This window comes from Pseudophryne corroboree, chromosome 8, assembly GCF_028390025.1.
Source record: "Pseudophryne corroboree isolate aPseCor3 chromosome 8, aPseCor3.hap2, whole genome shotgun sequence".
Classification (NCBI taxonomy): domain Eukaryota; kingdom Metazoa; phylum Chordata; class Amphibia; order Anura; family Myobatrachidae; genus Pseudophryne; species Pseudophryne corroboree.
The window spans coordinates 16,369,739-16,392,443 of record NC_086451.1 but is presented as its reverse complement, the minus strand read 5'-3'; the positions used below and the strand labels follow the sequence as shown (position 1 = coordinate 16,392,443).

General features: G+C 48.6%; 1 protein-coding gene across 1 annotated transcript in view; it reads left to right on the top strand.

Annotated features, from left to right (window-relative positions):
* LOC134948146 (stomatin-like) overlaps nt 1-22,705 on the top strand; it is a 62,169-nt gene that overhangs the window by 7,960 nt on the left and 31,504 nt on the right. The window contains exons 2-3 of the mRNA XM_063935958.1: nt 16,399-16,502; nt 21,757-21,829. Coding sequence (XP_063792028.1) covers nt 16,399-16,502; nt 21,757-21,829 — 177 coding nt within the window. The remainder of the gene's footprint in view (nt 1-16,398; nt 16,503-21,756; nt 21,830-22,705) is intronic.

Below are 22,705 nucleotides of genomic sequence, written 5' to 3'. Positions count from 1 at the left end.
CGGTGTTCCGCCATCGATCTCCAGCACCATTGGTGTTCCAGCATCTTCCCACAGTTCACCATCGGTGCTCCTAACATCGAACTTTTACATCATCGGTGAGTTCCGTAGCACCCTCACCACCTGGGCCGGTCCCACTCGGCATCCCCGGCAGTTCATAAGTACACACCTCATTTCAGTGCTTCATCATTACCTCCAGCTTCCAGTGTGTCATATGCTGGTCCGTTTTTGTTCACTCCATCTATACATCGGTTAGCTGTTGGTTCTATGGACTTACCATCTCCGGGTCTTCCAAGATTGTATTATATTGCGTTTGTACCACTCCCAACAGCATCCTAATTTACTGCTACGTTTAAGGAACTGTGGCCCTCATTCCGAGTTGATCGGTCGCAAGGCGAATTTAGCAGAGTTACACACGCTAAGCCGCCGCCTACTGGGAGTGAATCTTAGCTTCTTAAAATTGCGACCGATGTATTCGCAATATTGCGATTACTAACTACTTAGCAGTTTCAGAGTAGCTTCAGACTTACTCTGCCTGTGCGATCAGTTCAGTGCTTGTCGTTCCTGTTTGACGTCACAAACACACCCAGCGTTCGCCCAGGCACTCCCACCGTTTCTCCGGCCACTCCTGCGTTTTTTCCGGAAACGGTAGCGTTTTCAGCCACACGCCCCTGAAACGCCGTGTTTCCGCCCAGTAACACCCATTTCCTGTCAATCACATTACGATCGCCGGAGCGATGAAAAAGCCGTGAGTAAAATTACTTTCTACATAGCAAAGTTACTTGGCGCAGTCGCAGTGCGAACATTGCGCATGCGTACTAAGCGGATTTTCATTGCGATGCGATGAAAAATACCGAGCGAACAACTCGGAATGAGGGCCTGTGTTACTACTTCTATGCTACAACTTCATATTGCTGAGCACTATTTCTCCTGAACTGCCGATGTATCATTTGAACTGTGCTTAATAAACAACTTAACTTTTACACTGTTGTCTTGGTAAAAGGTTCCCTGCATGTCCAAGAATCCTATACTGCCTTCCAGGTTCAAGTACACGTCAGCCACTACAAGTGAGGCCTCCCCAGGTCAGCCTCAGTCCTCATTTTGACACTTGTGTTCTAATACTTCTCTTCCTTTGAAGAATGTTTCCCTCCTGGACTTTGTTAAAGTACTGGAAAGAGATGGGCGAGCGCAGAGTGAGGGTCCTCTAATGTAAGCAGAACGTCGTCTGCAAAAAGACAAATTTTGTATGTTTTGCCAAATAGTTCTGGTCCTTTTATATTAGGGTTTGATCTGATTTTTTTCCGCTAGGGGTTCTATTAATAGCGCAAATACCAGTGGGGACAGCCTTGGCGTGTCCCGTTTGCGATTGGAAATTTTGAGGATGGCGTTTACGAACACCGTGGCTGATGGGTTAGTGTAGAGGGCCAGTATGGAGGACCGGATTCTACCGGAGAATCCAAACTTATCTAAAACCATTCGCGTGTAGTCCCAATTAACACGGTCAAATGCAATTTTGGCGTCCAGCGATAAAAGCAAAAGAGGAGAGTAGGATTATAGGCCTTCCTGAATCTATTAAGGGCCAGGAGCTGTTTGATTTCATTACAATCAATATCCCGAAGCTACTCAATATCCAGGATAGATGTGAGGACATCATTATTGAGAGAGCGTACAGAATAGTGCCGGCCACAAGAGGGAGCCAGACCCCGTGCAGTGATTTTTAAAACTCTCAACTATCTGCATAAAGGGGGTCATTCCGAGTTGGTCGCTCGTTATTTTTTTCTCGCAACGGAGTGATTAGTCGCGAATGCGCATGCGCAATGTCCGCAGTGCGACTGCGCCAAGTAAATTTGCTATGCAGTTAGGTTTTTTACTCACGGCATTACGAGGTTTTTTCTTCGTTCTGGTGATCGTAATGTGATTGACAGGAAGTGGGTGTTTCTGGGCGGAAACAGGCCGTTTTATGGGTGTGTGAAAAAACGCTACCGTTTCTGGGAAAAACGCGGGAGTGGCTGGAGAAACGGAGGAGTGTCTGGGCGAACGCTGGGTGTGTTTGTGACGTCAAACCAGGAACGACAAGCACTGAACTGATCGCACTGGCAGAGTAAGTCTCGAGCTACTCAGAAACTGCACAGAGAAGTATTTTCGCAATATTGCGAATCTTTCGTTCGCAATTTTGATATGCTAAGATTCACTCCCAGTAGGCGGCGGCTTAGCGTGTGCAAAGCTGCTAAAAGCAGCTTGCGAGCGAACAACTCGGAATGACCCCCAAAGAACTAATTTGGTCAGCATCTCGCAGACACAGGAATATAACTTGGGATGGCCACAAAATCCTATTATTCCAGGACTATTCGACTGAATTGACCAAACAGAGAAAAGATTTTGCACCACTTTGCTCCCATTTAATCCAAGACAACCGCTAATTCGCCTTACTGTGGGGGTCATTCCGAGTTGATCGTAGCCCCGCTAAATTTTGTAGGGCTACGATAAAGACCATAGACATGCGGGGGGACGCCCAGCACAGGGCTATCCCGCCCCACATGTCAGTGCCAGCCCCCCCCCCCGCAGAAGTGCAAAAGCATCGCTCAGCGGCGATGCTTTTGCACTTTAGGAGTAGCTCCCGGCCAGCGCAGCATTAGCTACTCGTCGCTCCACAGCCCGCCCCCCGCACGGTCTGGCCGCGCCCACAAAATGCCAATGCTCTATGCTCTTTCTTTCCTATATGTTGTTTGTCCTTTTGTTTTTATTTTTATCCCCGTTACTGTCACCAGGGCCGGCCCCGACGCATACGTGGGCTACGCAGCCACGTTGAGCGCCAGGCAGTAGAGGGTGCTGCTGCAGACAGTGAGTCACAGTGGCTTCACTCTCTACAGCAGCAGTGGCCAGTAAGAGGCTCGATCCTCTCCCGGCCACCGCTGCCCAGCACGCACAGACGTCTCCGGTGGCAGTGACTATCTTAAATTTGGCGCCGGCCCGTGAGCCAATCAGAGCTCGCAGACTGGCAGCTAAGGCTCCTGATTGGCTGCCGGACCGTGAGTTCTGATTTGCTCACGGGCCGGCGCTGAAGATAGACACCACCGCTGGAGACTAAGGGCCCGGGGCTGGAGAGGCGCACGCTGCGCTCTCCTCCCCTCACAGCAGCGCGGTGAGCAGCACTTTTTTGGGGGGAATCACTGTGGAGAAATGTGTATCTGCACTGGGGGCATATCTGGCACTGTGGGGATATATGTATCTGCACTGGGGGTATATCTGGCACTGTGGGGACATGTGTATCTGCACTGGGGGTATATCTGGCGCTGTGGGGATATGTGTATCTGCACTGGGGGTATGTGTATCTGCACTGGGGGTATATCTGGCACTGTGGGGATATGTGTATCTGCACTGGGGGTATATCTGACACTGTGGGGATATGTGTATCTGGCACTGGGGGCATATCTGGCACTGTGGGGATATATGTATCTGCACTGGGGGTATATCTGGCACTGTGGGGACATGTGTATCTGCACTGGGGGTATATCTGGCGCTGTGGGTATATGTGTATCTGCACTGGGGGTATATCTGGCACTGTGGGGATATGTGTATCTGCACTGGGGGCATATCTGGCACTGTGGGGATATGTGTATCTGCACTGGGGGCATATCTGGCACTGTGGGGACATGTGTATCTGCACTGGGGGCATATCTGGCACTGTGGGGGCATGTGTATCTGCACTGGGGGCATATCTGGCGCTGTGGGGATATGTGTATCTGCACTGGGGGTATATCTGACACTGTGGGGACATGTGTATCTGCACTGGGGGTATATCTGACACTGTGGGGACATGTGTATCTGCACTGGGGGTATATCTGACACTGTGGGGACATGTGTATCTGCACTGGGGGTATATCTGACACTGTGGGGATATGTATATCTGGACTGGGGGTATGTGTATCTGCACTGGGGGTATATCTGGCACTGTGGGGATATGTGTATCTGCACTGAGGGTATATCTGGCACTGTGGGGATATGTGTATCTGCACTGGGGGTATATCTGGCACTGTGGGGATATGTGTATCTGCACTGGGGGCATATCTGGCACTGTGGGGACATGTGTATCTGCACTGGGGGTATGTCTGGCACTGTGGGGATATGTGTATCTGCACTGGGGGTATATCTGACACTGTGGGGATATGTGTATCTGGCACTGGGGGCATATCTGGCACTGTGGGGACATGTGTATCTGCACTGGGGGTATGTCTGGCACTGTGGGGATATGTGTATCTGCACTGGGGGTATATCTGACACTGTGGGGATATGTGTATCTGGCACTGGGGGCATATCTGGTGCTGTGGGGATATGTGTATCTGCACTGGGGGTATATCTGGCGCTGTGGGGGCATGTGTATCTGCACTGTGGGCATATCTGGCACTGTGGGGATGTGTGTATCTGCACTGGGGGTATATCTGGCACTGTGGGGGCATGTGTATCTGCACTGGGGGCATATCTGGCACTGTGGGGACATGTGTATCTGCACTGGGGGCATATCTGGCGCTGTGGGGACATGTGTATCTGCACTGGGGGTATATCTGGTGCTGTGGGGACATGTGTATCTGCACTGGGGGTATATCTGGCGCTGTGGGGGCATGTGTATCTGCACTGGGGGCATATCTGGCGCTGTGGGGGCATGTGTATCTGCACTGGGGGCATATCTGGTGCTGTGGGGGCATGTGTATCTGCACTGGGGGCATATCTGGTGCTGTGGGGATATGTGTATCTGCACTGGGGGCATATCTGGTGCTGTGGGGATATGTGTATCTACACTGGGGGTATATCTGACACTGTGGGGATATGTGTATCTGGCACTGGGGGCATATCTGGCACTGTGGGGATATATGTATCTGCACTGGGGGTATATCTGACACTGTGGGGATGTGTGTATCTGGCACTGTGGGGACATGTGTATCTGCACTGGGGGCATATCTGGCACTGTGGGGGCATGTGTATCTAGCACTGGGGACATATCTGGCACTGTGGGGGCATGTGTATCTGCACTGGGGGCATATCTGGCACTGTGGGGAGATGTGTATCTGCACTGGGGGCATATCTGGCACTGTGGGGGCATGTGTATCTAGCACTGGGGACATCAGTCACCCACTATCTCAATGTCACCCTGCCTCAGTCGCCCATTATCTCCCTGTCACGCCTGCCTCAGTCACCCACCATCTCCCTGTCACCCCTGCCTCAGTCACCCACCATCTCCCTGTCACCCCTACCTCAGTCACCCACCATCTCCCTGTCACCCCTGCCTCACCAGTAACCTATTATCTCCCTGTCACCCTGTACCACGGGGAGTACAATTGTGTAGCCACACCCCTTTCTTGTAAGACTACACCCCTTTTATCCCATCAAGGGGCGCCAAAATATATTTTTGCTTACTAAAAAAATAAGCTTGGCCCGGCCCTGACTGTCTCTGGGATTCTTTGCTGGTGCTTCATAGGTCTCTTCTTCTCTATTTTCGGTATTGTCTCTTTATTAGACGAAGATGTATATCTCGCGTCTCTGCCTTCTTACCACTTATGTGTCTTATATTGCTGATATTTTGTGGTATCCAACTACTTTTTGCTTATGTCCTTAAAGACCGGATGCTGGAATGGTATCCGGACTCCAGGTCAACAACAAAAAGGTTGACACACCTTAGGTCGATGCCAATTGGTCGACACACCTTAGGTCGACATGGACAAAAGGTCAACATGGACAAAAGGTCGACAGGAACAAGGTCGACATGGAAAAAGGTTGACATGAGTTTTTCACAATTTTTTTCTTTTTTGGAACTTTTTCATACTTAACTATCCATGTGGACTACGATTGGAACGGTAATCTGTGCCGAGCGAAGCGGAGCGGAGCGAAGGCACCATGCCCGAAGCATGGCGAGCGAAGCGGTGCACTAATTGGGGTTCCCGGTCACTCTACGAAGCAAACGACACCAAAAAAGCATAAAAACCTCATGTCGACCTTTTCCCATGTCGACCTTGTTCCTGTCGACCTTTTGTCCATGTCGACCTTTTGTCCATGGCGACCTAAGGCGTGTCGACCAATTGGCGTCGACCTAAGGTGTGTCGACCTTTTTGTTGTCGATCTGGAGTCCCAGACCCGCTGGAATGTGTGTGTGTGTGTGTGTGGGGGGGGGGGGGGTAACTCCCCCCCCCCCCCCAAAGCGGAAACGCATACTTATGTATTTGCGTAAACTCCGCCTTGATATCGTCTTCCTCCAGGAGATGCATCTGACGCCCCCTGAAGTACTTCAGCTAAATATGCTCAATTGGAAAGTTTTGACATCAGCCTCCTATAACTCCAAAGCTCCGGGAGTTGTAATTCCCGCTGTACGTCATTTAATGATGGAGGTTTCTGATATCAATGGTGACCCGCAGGGACGTTATGTTTTATGCCGCATCTTCTATGAACGTCAGGAATTTGTATGTCAAAATGTATTTGCCCTTAGTGTTCACGCTAGGCAGTTTTAGCAGGGCGCCGCGCCCTGCCCGATTTTATTAAGGCAAAATCCGCCCTGCCCTGCTAAACAGCCAGCCCGCTTCCTGCTCTCCCAGTGTGTATAGATGCCGTTTCACGCTACGGGAGAGCGCTTGGGGGAAGCCCAGCACCTCTGTAGGTGCTAGGCACGCCCCTTTAGTGACACCGCCGGCTGCCCACGCCCCCTTTAGTGACACCACCAGCCACCCATGCCCCCTTTAGTGATGCCGCCACCTGCCCACGCCCCCTTTAGTGACACCGCCGCCCACCCACGCCCCCTTAAGTGATGCTGTCGCCCACAATTTGCATAGTCACGCCCCGTTTTCAGATGCGTGCACAAGTGATCCCACAGACCGGCGCCCTGCCCTCAAAAATTCCTAGGGGGAACACTATGCCCCTACTACTTACTCAAAGCCGTTTTTTCAAACTATTGTATCCTTGCTTACCCCATTCATGGATCTCCCTATACTCTTATGTGGGGAGGAAACTCCCTAAGTTTGGGGTACCTGCTCTGTCTAAACAATCACTATTATTAGATATGTGGAGAGTGACGCACCCGTTAGAACGTCATTTTTCATGCCTATCAGCTTCCACGGGCACGATGTCTCAAATTGATTTTATGCTGTTATCTCATTATTTGCTCACGGAGGTATGAAAAAAGGAGATGGAGTGTATATATATATATATATATATATATATATATATATATATATATCCATGTCTGATCATGCGGTCATTTGGGTGAAGTGACTTCATTGATGGGAGATGTCCGTCTTCCTTGGCCTCTTCCAGAGTGCTAAGAGAGGCTGTATCTACCGCCTGGGATAACTATGCTACCGGTAACTCTGAGACTCTCCTGACTGACCCGGTACTCTAATGGCAAGCCTCCAAGGCGACTTTACGAGGTGAGAATATTCTGTCAAATATAAAAAAGACACTCACACAGAAATATCTGGCAGCTCAACATACTCTCACTTCAGCCTTTCAAAATTATAAGGGTAACCCCTCCCTTTCTTCCAAAAAAGTTTATGACACGGCAAAACTGGATTTTGAGGACTTATTTAACAAACTGGGATCCTCTTACTCATTTAGGGGTATATTCAATAAGAGTGGGGTCCATTCCGACATGCAGTTGTTGGAATGGACCCGACAACCACTATTCAAAAGAGCGGCCAAATCCGACTGTCGGATTTGGCCGTTCCCTGTTTCCTGACCTGCTGTCAGCGCTGCGGGTGCGCTGACAGCAGCGGCAGAGGGAGCTGTCAGCGGCACCGGGGGTGAGGGAGGAGAGGTCAGCGGCGCCGGAGGTGAGGGGGAAGTGGTCAGCGCCACCGGGGGTGAGGGGAAAGCGGTCGGCGGCGCCGGAGGTGAGGAGATGTCTGCGGTGGTGGGGGGAGCAGTGGAGGAGATAGAGCGGACGGGGAGAGGAGAGGAGGAGACTGGGGAGCAGCAGCGGAGGCTCATGGCGGCATCCACCCGGCTCCAGCAAGTGTGGGCGCTGCTGCTGGGCTCCTGCTCTCCCCGCTGCAGCGCTGCTCCCCCCACGTCTCCTGGTCTCAGCTCCCTCATCTCAATGCAACTTTTTTTAAAGTCAGATTGAGATTGTCGGAAACGGCGCTAAAACCTGTTGGGTTTGGCCCCGCTTACGACAATGCACGCTGATCGGTGGCTAAAGCCGCCAATCAGCGTGCATTCCGTAATGAATAGGTCGGAACCCCTTCCGACCTCAAACTGTCGGAAACTACCGTATTCCCGACAAGACGGCAGCCTCCGACTTTTATTAAATATACCTCTTAGAGGTAGATTTAGTTTTCATAAATATGGAAATAAATCCAGTAAATTACTGTCCAGTTTATTACTGGGGCAACGTCCACCGTCCACTGCTCACCCACTGAAACGCCCGGATGGTTCTATTAAGTCCTCAAAGACATAACAGAAGTTTTATGTAGCTTTTACACATATTTATATCCCCCCCCCCCCCCTCTACATACTCACGGACTGACTCTGAATTCTGGGAAGGTCTGTCGATCCCACAATTATCGGAACAATATGGCCAATCTTTGACTGCACCCGTTACCTATCAGGAAGTTATGTCAGCAATATCGAATCTGAAAAGTAGGAAGGCACCAGGACCGGATGGATTTACCTCGGTCTTTTATAAATTATTAGCTCCAAAATGAACTCCTGTCCTCGTCCTAGTATACAATCATATACTGACTTCCGGAAATATCCCACCATATTTTAATGCAGCCACACTGCGTCTTTTCCCTAAGCCGGGCAGAGACCTGTCTGATCCCGGCTCTTACCACCGAATCTCATTTTTAAATTTAGACTATAAACTTTTAACTAAAATATTGGCGGAACGCTTGAAATTGGTACTACCCCTTCTGGTGCACCGGGATCAGATGGGCTTTGCTATGGGAAGGAACTCTGTGACAAATATTAGGCGGGTTGGTGGCGCCCGGTGTGCCGTGTCAAATGTATCGCAGGCCATTCTATCCGGGTCTGGGACTGAGGGTCGACAGCACAAAGGTCTACACACCTTAGGTCGACGCTAATTGGTCGACACACCTTAGGTCGACATGGACAAAAGGTCGACAGGAAAAAGGTCGACATGGAAAAAGGTCGACATGAGTTTTTTATGTTTTTTGGTGTCGTTTTCTTCGTAGAGTGACCGGGAACCCCAATTAGTGCACCGCGTCCCCTCGCATGGCTCGCTTCGCTCGCCATGCTTCGGGCATGGTGCCTTCGCTCCGCTACCGCTTCGCTCGGCACACTTTACCGTTCCAATCGTAGTCCACGTGGATCGTTAAGTATGAAAAGGTTCCAAAAAAGAAAAAAATCGTGAAAAACTCATGTCGACCTTTTTCCATGTCGACCTTGTTCATGTCGACCTTTTGTCCATGTCGACCTAAGGTATGTCGACCAATTGATGTCGACATAAGGTGTGTCGACCTTTGTGCTGTCGACCTGGAGTCCGGATACCATTCTATCCTTAGATGCAGAGAAGGCTTTTGACATGGTGCACTGGGACCACTTATATGATACTCTATCTAGATTCTCCTTTCCAGATTTGTTAAAAATTTTAAGAAATGTAATATATACACACTCGACATCTAGAATTATTTGTAACGGGCTTATGTCCACTAATTTTCCAATACTCCGAGGAACCAGACAGGGGTGCCCCTTGTCACCACTCTTGTTTTCCCTGGCGCTTCAGCCCCTTGCAATTGCCCTACGACAGTCCACCCTTTTATCGTGTGATTCTTTTAGGGAACACAGACCCTACGACAGTCCACCCTTTTATCGTGGGATTCTTTTAGGGAACACAGACCCTACGACAGTCCACCCTTTTATCGTGGGATTCTTTTAGGGAACACAGACCTCAGACTTTCACTCTTTGCTGATGATATGCTCCTATTTCTAACTAAACCAGACTATTCCATTCCAGTTGCCTTCAAAATAATCACACAATTTGGCATGTTTTCAGGATACAAAATGAATATTAATAAATCAGAACTTCTTATCTTAAGTGGCACTGTGCCGACGTTACCTGCTACAGATAATCTATGCTCCATTAAGGTCATGGATTCCAAAATTAAATATTTAGGCATTCAGATACCTAATAAACTTGAAAATTTATATCGGTTCAATTTTCCTCCTGCAATATCTCTCATGGAGATGTTGCTGGACAGTTGGCACAACTTACCTCTCTCGTTACTTGGTAGAGTCGAAGTTGTTAAAAAGGTAATTTTCCCTAGATTGACCTACATCATGCAGATGTTACCCATTAAATTAATCGTTAAGGATATCACTCGCATCATGAAAATATGCACACGATTTATCTGGAAATCCAAAAAACCAAGGATATCCCAATCAAAATTACAATTACCAAAAAGGGATGGAAGAGTGGGTCTCTCTAATCTAACTAACTACTCTCGAGCACTTTTCTTTAGATATGCCCTGGATTGGATAACGGAGCAGAACACCTATACTGACATTTTGATAGATTGTGCAACTCTACACCCCTTCTCACCAGGGGCACTACTTCACACCCCCAAAACACATATTCCCAAAGACATATACAACAATGTTTTCTTTTGGGACACGTATGAGGCGTGGTGGATGGTTAATGTAAAATTAGATCGTAATCCCCGAAGGTCACAAGGGCTAACCTTTTGGGGTAACCCGATGTTCTCACCAGGAATGGAGAACCCAAATTTTCAGCGCCTACGGCAAAAAGGATTCAAATCCATAGCCCAAGTCTTTGACCCAGGGGGCAATATGCTCTCCTTTTCTGACCTCCAGCAATGTTATGGTCTCTCTGATTCTTATCTTTTATCTTTCCTTCAGCTGTCCCGTTATATACATTCCTTGCCCCCAGTGACCTCTGCCTCTACTATTAGAGATCCATTGATTCCCATACTTCACAAATGTACTATGGGGCGATACAAACCAAAACTTGTATATTACATATTAATAAGCTTCCAGACTTCCAAAATATGGCAAACATCCACGACAGCTTGGGAAAAAGATATTTCTATATTAATGAACAATGACACCCTCTTTAAATATTATGATTTGGTTCTCCGTACAGTACAATCATCCACGCTTCAAGAAGTACATATCAAAACTACGCACAGGGCATCTATATCCCAGAGCCAGAGGAGTCACTTTGTTCTTGGTGAATATGGACGTTGCCCGAAATGCAGATACTTCTCAGCCACTCTATACCAGAATCTCTGGTCCTGTGGATATATTAAAAGATTTTTAGTACAAATGAATACATTATATTAATTCTTAATTCCCATTGACAGTTCCCCTCAATCCAGTTCCCTTGTTATTTGCGAACTTGGATGACTGGGATATTCCGGCTTCACAGACAGCCCTTATTCCCTTTCTGATACTCTTAAGACCCATACACACTTGCTGATAAAATGAGCAACGTCGCTCGTTTTATTGGCAAGTGTGTATGCCGCCAGCGACGACTGATGCGCGTCCCTGCGGGTCACCAGCGATCGTCGCTGTCGGTAGGGCAAGCATGCAGGATCTGGACTCATCCATGACCTGCAAGCAGGACTGGCGTAGGCGTGACGTCACTGAGCGATATGAGCGGTCATATCGCTCAGTGTGTACAGTCGGCCGCCGACCGGCCAGCCTGGGAGGGGGAAACATTAGACGACGTTGCTCACAGAGCAACGTCGTCTATTGTTTACGGACTTAAGTCACAATGGCCAAAAAGGTGATATTAAATTCTTGGATTGCTCGACACAGACCGACTCTTACGGAAGTCGATAACTTATTAATGAAACAACTACTTTTTGATAGATATGAAGCTATAACCAATTCTTCTCGTGGTATAACTGTTTTTTGAGAAGTGGGGACCATATATCCATACAAAACCTGCATCTGTACAATTGCAAATAACAGACTTTTTTTGATGGTCTATATGATGTTCCTAGTGCCTGATTTAGCTTTCATTATAGATGCATACTGGATATGGATGTTTCAAACTGTAGGACTTTTACTCATATTGCTGCTCGATCCCCATTTGATTGCTTGAATCCTTTTCTCCATTAAGGCATTATGGGATATGATAGGATATAGGGGTCATTCCAAGTTGATCTCTAGCTGCTGTTGTTTGCAAATCAGCGATCAGGCTAAAAATCGGCATCTCTGCGCATGCGTATGCACCGCAGTGCGCAAGCACGATGTACGGGTACAAAGTCCTTTGTGGTTTTGCACAGGTTTTAGCGAAGCTTTTAGTCGCACGGACGAACGCAGGAAGATTGACATGAAGTGGGCGTTTCTGGGTGTCAACCGACCGGTTTCAGGGAGTGCTTAGAAAAACGCAGGCGTGTCGGGGAAAATGCAGGCGTGGCTGGGCGGGTGTGTGACATCAAAAGCCGTCCCTCCGTCGTTAGAATCAACGCACACGAAGTGTAACTACAGGGCTGGTCTTGTTTTGCACAAAATTATTTTGCAGGCGCTCTGCTGCACATGCGTTCGCACTTCTGCAAAGTGAAAATACTCTCCCCGGTGGGCGGTGACAATGCGTTTGCACGGCTGCTAAAAGTAGCTAGCGAGTGACCAACTCGGAATGACCCCCATAGTGTAGTGTGTCTGTGATGTGCTATATTATATTATCTCCTATATATTTGCCTTAGTCTGTGACTCCGTATCCGTAACACTGGGCGGAGTCACAGTGGCTGCATGCAGGCCAGGAACAGTCCCCTCCCTCGGTCCGCCCATCCCCGCCCCGTCTCCACCCAGTGCCCTGTCTCTCTCCTCCCCGTACACTCCCTGTACGTACCCTGGTGATCCTGCAGCCGGGGAGCGGGGACTGTAAGCCGGACTCGCCGTCACCGCACAGTCCGGAGGCCCCCCTCCCACAGCATTCACCCCACCCGCGGCGCACGGCCCTCCTTTCACCCGCGGCACACACCGCATCCCACCCGCACCAGACTGGAAGTGGCGACGGGCAGCGGCGCTTCAAACTTGGCGCCGTTTTGCCAGCCAATCTGAGGCGCTGGCGGCGGGAGTTCTTTTCCGGCGCCGTCCGCGAGTAAATCATGGCTCGCGGGGCGCCGGCCAATCAGATTGTCGGGCGGGAGCCGAAGAAGACGACCGCGCGGAAGAGCGCAGAAGACACCGAGCGAGAGCCGAAGAGGGAGGCCGCGCTGAAGAGCGGTGAACAGCCGCATGGAGGGAGAAGAGCTCCGGTGCCCGCTGAAAAGGCCGGAAGACGCCGTGCTCCTGATGGAAAATGACCCGGACCAGGTGAGGCCTCAGCGAGGTGGTTTCTCACTCACCCCCCCTTTCCTCCCTAGACCGCCAGGGATCGGGCACTAGGCCCGTAGGTACAGTCAGGCCCTCCCGGCCTGTGGGTATGTAGTTGGGCCCTCTCGGCCCGTGGCCATTTATAGTCGGGCCCCCCTGGGCCGAGGACGCATGGTGGGCATTTGGCCCCGTTAATAGGTGCACCCCCCACCCCTCTCTTCAATAGGGACCCCACTGTCTAAAGCACCCCGGGCCCCCCATGGTCTTAATCCGGCTCTGCCTTCCCCCATTCGCGGACCTACCACACCCTCCCCTTCCCCACCCGCAGCACCTCTTGACCACCTATCTACTGGCCTGTGTATGTTCAAAGGCGTGCAGGGGTTAACGGGGCGTAGCCCCAACCGACGGTGTGAATAGCGCCCGTAGGGCGCGATGAATCACCTAGTAATATCAATATTCTATTATAATAGAGAAAATCCTTTTCTCTCTTTCTTTTCCCCCTCCCTTCCCTCCCTTCTCCTTCTCACTACTTTTTCTTAGTTTAATTCTCTAGTTTTTCACTGTCCCCCCCTCCCTTCTCTCTTTACTCCTTCTTCTTACTTTTCTTAGTTCGTTGACTGTTACATTTTGGTTATGTTTATTCCCTATACCGACAAACCGTTACCAAGGGCTGCTATGATGTGATCTAGACTCAGTATACTACTATCTTCAATGATAACTTTGTGATCACTTTTATACCTTCCTTGTCCAAAATATGTTGCTGTTTCTATATAATACTGCTCTTGTCGATATGATTACTTTATTTACTTTGTTCGTATGTAAAATCCAATAAATACATTAAAAAAAAAAAAAAAAAAAGTACCAGTAGTCGTACCATAATTATAACAAGATCTCTTGTAATAGTATGAGATCCATCGAATACAGGGAGGGGGGAAAAAATAAAGGGGGAGGGGGAAAAAAAAAAGGCACCAGTTAGGTGTTGCCATGGGCTGCCCAAGAAGGCAACACAACGAGGACGTGATGGGGTCAAAAAGCCCACCCTCGCTACATAGTTAACATTGATGCAAACAGAACCCTGTGCTCGCCAGTATCTAACAGATTAACTTCAAAACTGGGAGAATGAAACGGTGAGGACATAAATCTGGTAATATGGTTTCAAATATGAACTCAGGGTCTGGCCCGAGAAAAATTCTTCTCCGGTTCATCGCCCCGAATAAAGCAACCATCCCAATAACACCGCCATTCGTGGCAACTAGCATTGTAAACAAGTGTAAAACAAGAAAAAGTCAGTTAGCAGCCAGATGGCGTTGGACAATTATACCATATATGTTACTCAAGGTGAAGAAACCAGCAAACAATTCACTGTGGCCCCCGTGTCAGTGTGTACATCCAACATAACGGAATATACACATTTCTATCAATACTAACATTTCCCTGTCATTAAGGAAAAAGGAGGAGAGTGAACAGAAAATCTTAGACTTGAACTTTTAGAGTAATAATGAGTCCAGGTGAGTATCAGACAGAGTCAGGTAGAGTCTATGGGGGTCATTCCGAGTTGATCGCTAGCTGAAAATGTTCGCTGCGCAGTGATAATGCAAAAAAAGGCACTTCTGCGCATGTGTATGCGGCACAATGCGCACGCGCGACGTACTTTCACAATGGCCGATGTAGTTTCACACAAGGTCTAGCAACGTTTTTCAGTCGCACTGCTGGCCGCAGAGTGATTGACATGAAGTGGGCGTTTCTGAGTGTCAACTGACCGTTTTCAGGGAGTGTTCGGAAAAACGCACACATATCACTCGTTGCTGTCATGGGATAAAGGTGCGATTTATCCGAGTTGCAAAAAAAGATGCTTTCGGGCCAAGTGTGGCGGTATTTCTGGCACAGCGCAGTTTGTGGTGAAGGTGTATAGTGACTGGTCAAATGGCACCATTGCGAACAACAGACGTGGAAACTGCGGATCACCACGTGCCACTGATGTGAGAGGTGAACGTCGGCTACGAAGGTGCGTGAGGGCCGACCGACACGCTACAGGGGAGCAGCTCACCGTCAGATGAACCTGGGGGCTACCAGACGTGTGTCTAATACGACAGTTCAACCGTCTAGCTGCTGTCCGTGCTGCACGCTGCGGTTACTCCGGCTATTAGCTGGTGCTCATCATAACGTGACTCCACCGTGTACAAGTGTAATGCATTAAAGACACATAGAAAGCACAAAAACACCTGCATTCCTCTTTATGCCCTAGTACACATAGGGGTCATTCAGACCTGACCGCTCGCTAGCGTTTTTTGCAGCACTGCGATCAGGTCAGAACTGCGTCGCACAGGTACAAAGTGTATCGTTGCTGTGCGATGGATTTTACGAAGAATCCGTCGCACAGGCGATCGAAAGGAGATTTGACAGGAAGTGTGGGTGGCAACTGACTGTTTTTAGGGAGTGTTTGGAAAAACGCAGGCGTGTCCAAGTGTTTGCAGGGCGGGTGTCTGACGTCCGTACCGGCCCCCAACAGGCTGAAGTGATTGCAGCGGTTGAGTAAGTTCTGGGCTACTCAGACACTGCCCAAAGTTTTTTTTTTTGTACCGCTCAGCTGCACACGCGATCGCACACTTGCAAAGCAAAAATACACTCCCCCGTAGGCGGCGACTATCTCATCGCAGCGCTGCAAAAAAACCCTAGCGAGCGATCAGGTCTGAATTAGGTCCATTTTCCCAGCAAACAAGCCCTGATTAGTAATTAGTAGATATGGTGTATATTACACGATTGTGAAACAATCACTTTAAAACCCTGTGTTTGGCCATATTGAGGGGTAGATTTACCAAGGCTTCTAAATAGGAAAAGTACAGGTGTTGCCCCTAGCAACCAATCAGATTTCGCTATCATTTCTCTATTGCATTCTAGAAAACGATAGACACAATCTGAAAGATTGCTATGGGCAACACCTCACTTGGTCTGTTTTAGAAGCTTTAGTAAATAGACCTGTAAATACTTTGCATCAGGGGGACTGAGTTACTAGCTCCATCTACATGTAGTAGGCATCATGTTAGATTGTAAGCTCTTCTCACAATATATATCTGCACCTGGCCGCTATAAAGCCTTGCCCTGATGTTTCTGTTGCAGGCGAGGAGGATCCCGAGCTCGGACGCTGTGGTTGGGTTCTGCTCATTGTGTCATACATCCTCATCGTGATCACATTTCCCATATCAATATGGATGTGCATAAAGGTGAGTAGAGGACATCACACTAATATATACATTGGGGGCTGTATGTGGGGGCAGCGTGGAAGCCATATTTACTGCTTTGTACTAATGCCAGATTCCGCTCTTCTACTGCCGGGATCTGCGCGTCTGCTAGTGGAGATCCGTGCTAACCATATATCTGGCCCAGAGACAGGTGCATCTGCAGGTGCTTGTATCCAGAGACAGGTGCATCTACAGGTGCTTGTATCCAGAGACAGGTGCATCTACAGGTGTTTGTATCCAGAGACAGGTGCATCTACAGGTGCTTGTATCCAGAGACAGGTGCATCTACAGGTGTTTGTATCCAGAGACAGGTGCATCTACAGGTGCTTGTATCCAGACACAGGTGCATCTACAGGTGCTTGTATCCAGAGACAGGTGCATCTACAGGTGCTTGTATCCAGAGACAGGTGCATCTACAGGTGCTTGTATCCAGAGACAGGTGCATCTACAGGTGCTTCTATCCAGAGACAGGTGCATCTACAGGTCTTGTATCCAGAGACAGGTGCATCTACTGGTGCTTGTATCCAGAGACAGGTGCATCTACAGGTGCTTGTATCCAGAGACAGGTGCATCTACAGGTGCTTGTATCCAGAGACAGGTGCATCTACAGGTGCTTGTATCCAGAGACAGGTGCATCTACAGGTGCTTCTATCCAGAGACAGGTGCATCTACAGGTGCTTGTATCCAGAGATAGGTGCATCTACAGGTGCTTGTATCCAGGGACAGGTGCATCTACAGGTGTTTGTATCCAGAGACAGGTACATCTACAGGTGCTTGTATCCAGAGACAGGTGCATCTACAGGTGCTTCTATCCAGAGACAGGTGCATCTACAGGTGCTTGTATCCAGAGACAGGTGCATCTACAGGTGCTTGTATCCAGAGACAGGTGCATCTACAGGTGCTTCTATCCAGAGACAGGTGCATCTACAGGTGTTTGTATCCAGAGACAGGTACATCTACAGGTGCTTGTATCCAGAGACAGGTGCATCTACAGGTGCTTCTATCCAGAGACAGGTGCATCTACAGGTGCTTGTATCCAGAGACAGGTGCATCTACAGGTGCTTGTATCCAGAGACAGGTGCATCTACAGGTGCTTCTATCCAGAGACAGGTGCATCTACAGGTGCTTCTATCCAGAGACAGGTGCATCTACAGGTGCTTCTATCCAGAGACAGGTGCATCTACAGGTGCTTCTATCCAGAGACAGGTGCATCTACAGGTGCTTGTATCCAGAGACAGGTACATCTACAGGTGCTTGTATCCAGAGACAGGTGCATCTACAGGTGCTTGTATCCAGAGACAGGTGCATCTACAGGTGCTTGTATCCAGAGACAGGTGCATCTACAGGTGCTTGTATCCAGAGACAGGTGCATCTACAGGTGCTTGTATCCAGAGACAGGTGCATCTACAGGTGCTTGTATCCAGAGACAGGTGCATCTACAGGGGATTGTATCCAGAGACAGGTGCATCTACAGGTGCTTGTATCCAGAGACAGGTACATCTACAGGTGCTTCTATCCAGAGACAGGTGCATCTACAGGTGTTTGTATCCAGAGACAGGTGCATCTACAGGTGCTTGTATCCAGAGACAGGTGCATCTACAGGTGATTGTATCCAGAGACAGGTACATCTGCAGGTGCTTGTATCCAAAGACAGGTGCAACTACAGGTGCTTGTATCCAGAGACAGGTGCATCTACAGGTGCTTCTATCTAGAGACAGGTGCATCTACAGGTGCTTCTATCCAGAGACAGGTGCATCTGCAGGTGCTTGTATCCAGAGACAGGTGCATCTACAGGTGCTTGTATCCAGAGACAGGTGCATCTACAGGTGCTTGTATCCAGAAACAGGTGCATATGCAGGTGCTTGTATCCAGAGACAGGTGCATCTACAGGTGATTGTATCCAGAGACAGGTACATCTGCAGGTGCTTGTATCCAAAGACAGGTGCAACTACAGGTGCTTGTATCCAGAGACAGGTGCATCTACAGGTGCTTGTATCCAGAGACAGGTGCATCTACAGGTGCTTGTATCCAGAGACAGGTGCATCTGCAGGTGCTTGTATTCAGAGACAGGTGCATCTACAGATTCTTGTATTCAGAGATAGGTACATCTACAGGTGCTTGTATCCAGAGACAGGTGCATCTACAGGTGCTTCTATCCAGAGACAGGTGCTTCTATCCAGAGACAGGTGCATCTGCAGGTGCTTGTATCCAGAGACAGGTGCATCTACAGGTGCTTCTATCCAGAGACAGGTGCATCTACAGGTGCTTGTATCCAGAGACAGGTGCATCTACAGGGGCTTGTATCCAGAGACAGGTGCAACTACAGGTGCTTCTGTCCAGAGACAGGTGCATCTACAGGTGCTTATATCCAGATACAGGTGCATCTACAGGTGCTTATATCCAGATACAGGTGCATCTACAGATGCTTCTATCCAGAGACAGGTGCATCTACAGGTGCTTGTATCCAGAGACAGGTGCATCTACAGGTGCTTGTATCCAGATACAGGTGTATCTACAGATGCTTCTATCCAGAGACAGGTGCATCTACAGGTGCTTGTATCCAGAGACAGGTGCATCTGCAGGTGCTTGTATTCAGAGACAGGTGCATCTACAGGTTCTTGTATCCAGAGACAGGTGCATCTGCAGGTGCTTGTATCCAGAGACAGGTGCATCTACAGGTGCTTCTATCCAGAGACAGGTGCATCTACAGGTGCTTGTATCCAGAGACAGGTGCATCTACAGGGGCTTGTATCCAGAGACAGGTGCAACTACAGGTGCTTCTATCCAGAGACAGGTGCACCTACAGGTGCTTATATCCAGATACAGGTGCATCTACAGGTGCTTATATCCAGATACAGGTGCATCTACAGATGCTTCTATCCAGAGACAGGTGCATCTACAGGTGCTTGTATCCAGAGACAGGTGCATCTACAGGGGCTTGTATCCAGATACAGGTACATCTACAGGTGCTTCTATCCAGAGACAGGTGCATCTACAGGTGCTTCTATCCAGAGACAGGTGCATCTGCTTGTATCCAAAGACAGGTGCAACTACAGGTGCTTCTATCCAGAGACAGGTGCAACTACAGGTGCTTCTATCCAGAGACAGGTGCATCTACAGGTGCTTGTATCCAGAGACAGGTGCATCTACAGGTGCTTGTATCCAGAGACAGGTGCATCTACAGGTGCTTGTATCCAGAGACAGGTGCATCTACAGGTGCTTGTATCCAGAGACAGGTGCATCTACAGGTGCTTGTATCCAGACACAGGTGCATCTGCTTGTATCCAAAGACAGGTGCAACTACAGGTGCTTCTATCCAGAGACAGGTGCATCTACAGGTGCTTGTATCCAGAGACAGGTGCATCTGCAGGTGCTTGTATTCAGAGACAGGTGCATCTACAGGTTCTTGTATCCAGAGACAGGTGCATCTGCAGCTGCTTGTATCCAGAGACAGGTGCATCTACAGGTGCTTGTATCCAGAGACAGGTACATCTACAGGTGCTTGTATCCAGAGACAGGTGCATCTGCAGGTGCTTGTATTCAGAGACAGGTGCATCTACAGGTTCTTGTATCCAGAGACAGGTGCATCTGCAGGTGCTTGTATCCAGAGACAGGTGCATCTACAGGTGCTTGTATCCAGAGACAGGTGCATCTACAGGTGCTTGTATCCAGAGACAGGTGCATCTACAGGTGCTTGTATCCAGAGACAGGTGCATCTACAGGTTCTTGTATCCAGAGACAGGTGCATCTGCAGGTGCTTGTATCCAGAGACAGGTGCAACTACAGGTGCTTCTATCCAGAGACAGGTGCATCTACAGGTGCTTGTATCCAGAGACAGGTGCATCTACAGGTTCTTGTATCCAGAGACAGGTGCATCTGCAGGTGCTTGTATCCAGAGACAGGTGCAACTACAGGTGCTTCTATCCAGAGACAGGTGCATCTACAGGTGCTTGTATCCAGAGACAGGTGCATCTACAGGTGCTTGTATCCAGAGACAGGTGCATCTACAGGTGCTTCTATCCAGAGACAGGTGCATCTACAGGTGCTTGTATCCAGAGACAGGTGCATCTACAGGGGCTTGTATCCAGAGACAGGTGCAACTACAGGTGCTTCTATCCAGAGACAGGTGCATCTACAGGTGCTTGTATCCAGAGACAGGTGCATCTACAGGGGCTTGTATCCAGACACAGGTGCAACTACAGGTGCTTCTATCCAGAGACAGGTGCATCTACAGGTGCTTATATCCAGATACAGGTGCATCTACAGGTGCTTCTATCCAGAGACAGGTGCATCTACAGGTTCTTGTATCCAGAGACAGGTGCATCTGCAGGTGCTTATATCCAGATACAGGTGCATCTACATGTGCTTATATCCAGATACAGGTGCATCTACAGGTGCTTATATCCAGATACAGGTGCATCTACAGATGCTTGTATCCAGAGACGGGTGCATCTACAGGTGCTTCTATCCAGATACAGGTGCATCTACAGGTGCTTGTATCCAGACACAGGTTCATCTACAGGTACATGTACACAGGTGTATCTACAGGTACATGTACATGTACACATACACGTGCATCTACAGGTGCTTGTACACAGACAGGTGTATCTACAGGTATATGTACACATACGGGTGTATTTAGAGGTACATAGGTGTATCTACAGGCCATGTATACAGACAGGTGCATCTACAGCTGCTTGTACACAGACAGGCTTATCTACAGGTCCACGTACACAGATACAGGTACATGTACACAGACCAACTCTAAGGCTACAGCCACACATAGCGGCTAAGCGGGTCCCGTTTTGTGTTCACACGGATCCTGTACTGCGGGATGCTGCAGAACAGGATCCGGCCAGTGACGCACGGGATTTCAATAGAACACGGTCGCACTGTGTGAACACATACATTGAAATGTATGTGGTCACCTTGAAATCCTGCCATCTAGCTCAACCGCAGCATGCTGCGGTTGGATGCGGCGGAACCGCCACATATGTGTGGGCGCCTGCATAGACGCCAATGTGCAGGCTCCTTCCGGGCAAGCGGGTCCCGCTGAACGGGACCCGCTTGGCCGCTATGTGTGGCCCTAGCCTAAAATTATATCATTTGTTTTCAAAATCTCCCTTTCCTCGTCCAGGAGAATCTGCATTTCCAGGGAAAGACATGAACCAGTCTCACTGCCGACTATTGTATCTCATCTGCGACCGGATTCTCACTGTCCTCTTTCTGGTTGCAGATTGTGAAGGAATACGAACGTGCCATCATTTTCAAGTTTGGGCGTATTATGCGTGGAGGCCCAAAGGGGCCAGGTCAGTTTCTTATGGATTTCTGTATCATTGTTGTATATGATGTAATAATGTAACATATCTTATGTATATATCCCATCCAGTTATATTCTGTCACTACATGGTCAGTGATTACTGCTGAAGGTCCTGTGGCCAGGCTAGTGTCCCCATGCTGTATGTAGTGTCTATCACCAAATGTGATAATCCTGGTGGTAGTCTGCGCTGTCAGGAACGTGCGTGTGTGTATATATATATATATATATATATATATATAGATAATGTGTGTGTGTGTGTGTATGATATAAACCGCCAGTTTCTAGGGATACGTGTAACCGCCTTATCTATACAGTGTTACTCTGTCATTGTTTAACCTTAGAAGGAAACGGTGTGTGAGATTGCTGTTCTCTGTATAACCTTTGTTGCTGAGTTAATTCGTTGTGCTGTGTTTTTTATGTCACTTATTGATGTCTTGTTTAGCTTGGTTGGTTATTGTATGTTGTTTTTGGCTGCATTGCGTAGCTGTATTGGTCTTTGTATGTCTCTTGTTGCTGCATTATATAGTTGTGTTGGACTTTGTTGCTTGTCGCTGCATTGTGTAGTTGTCTTAATCTTTTTTATGTCTGTTGTCGCTGTATTGCATAGCTATGTTGGTCTTTGTGTGTCGCTTGTTACTGCATTGTATAGTTGTGTCGGTTTTTGTATATAGCTTGTCGAGGCATTGTAAACGTGTTGGTCTTTGTATGTCTCGTCACTGCATTGTATAGTTGTGTCGGTTTTTGTATGTCTCTTGTCACAGAGTTATATAGTTGTGTTGGTCTTTGTATGTCTCTTGTCACTGCATTGTGTAGTTTTTTTTGGCCTTGTATGTTGCTGCTTTGTTTGGGTGTGTTGATCTCAGTC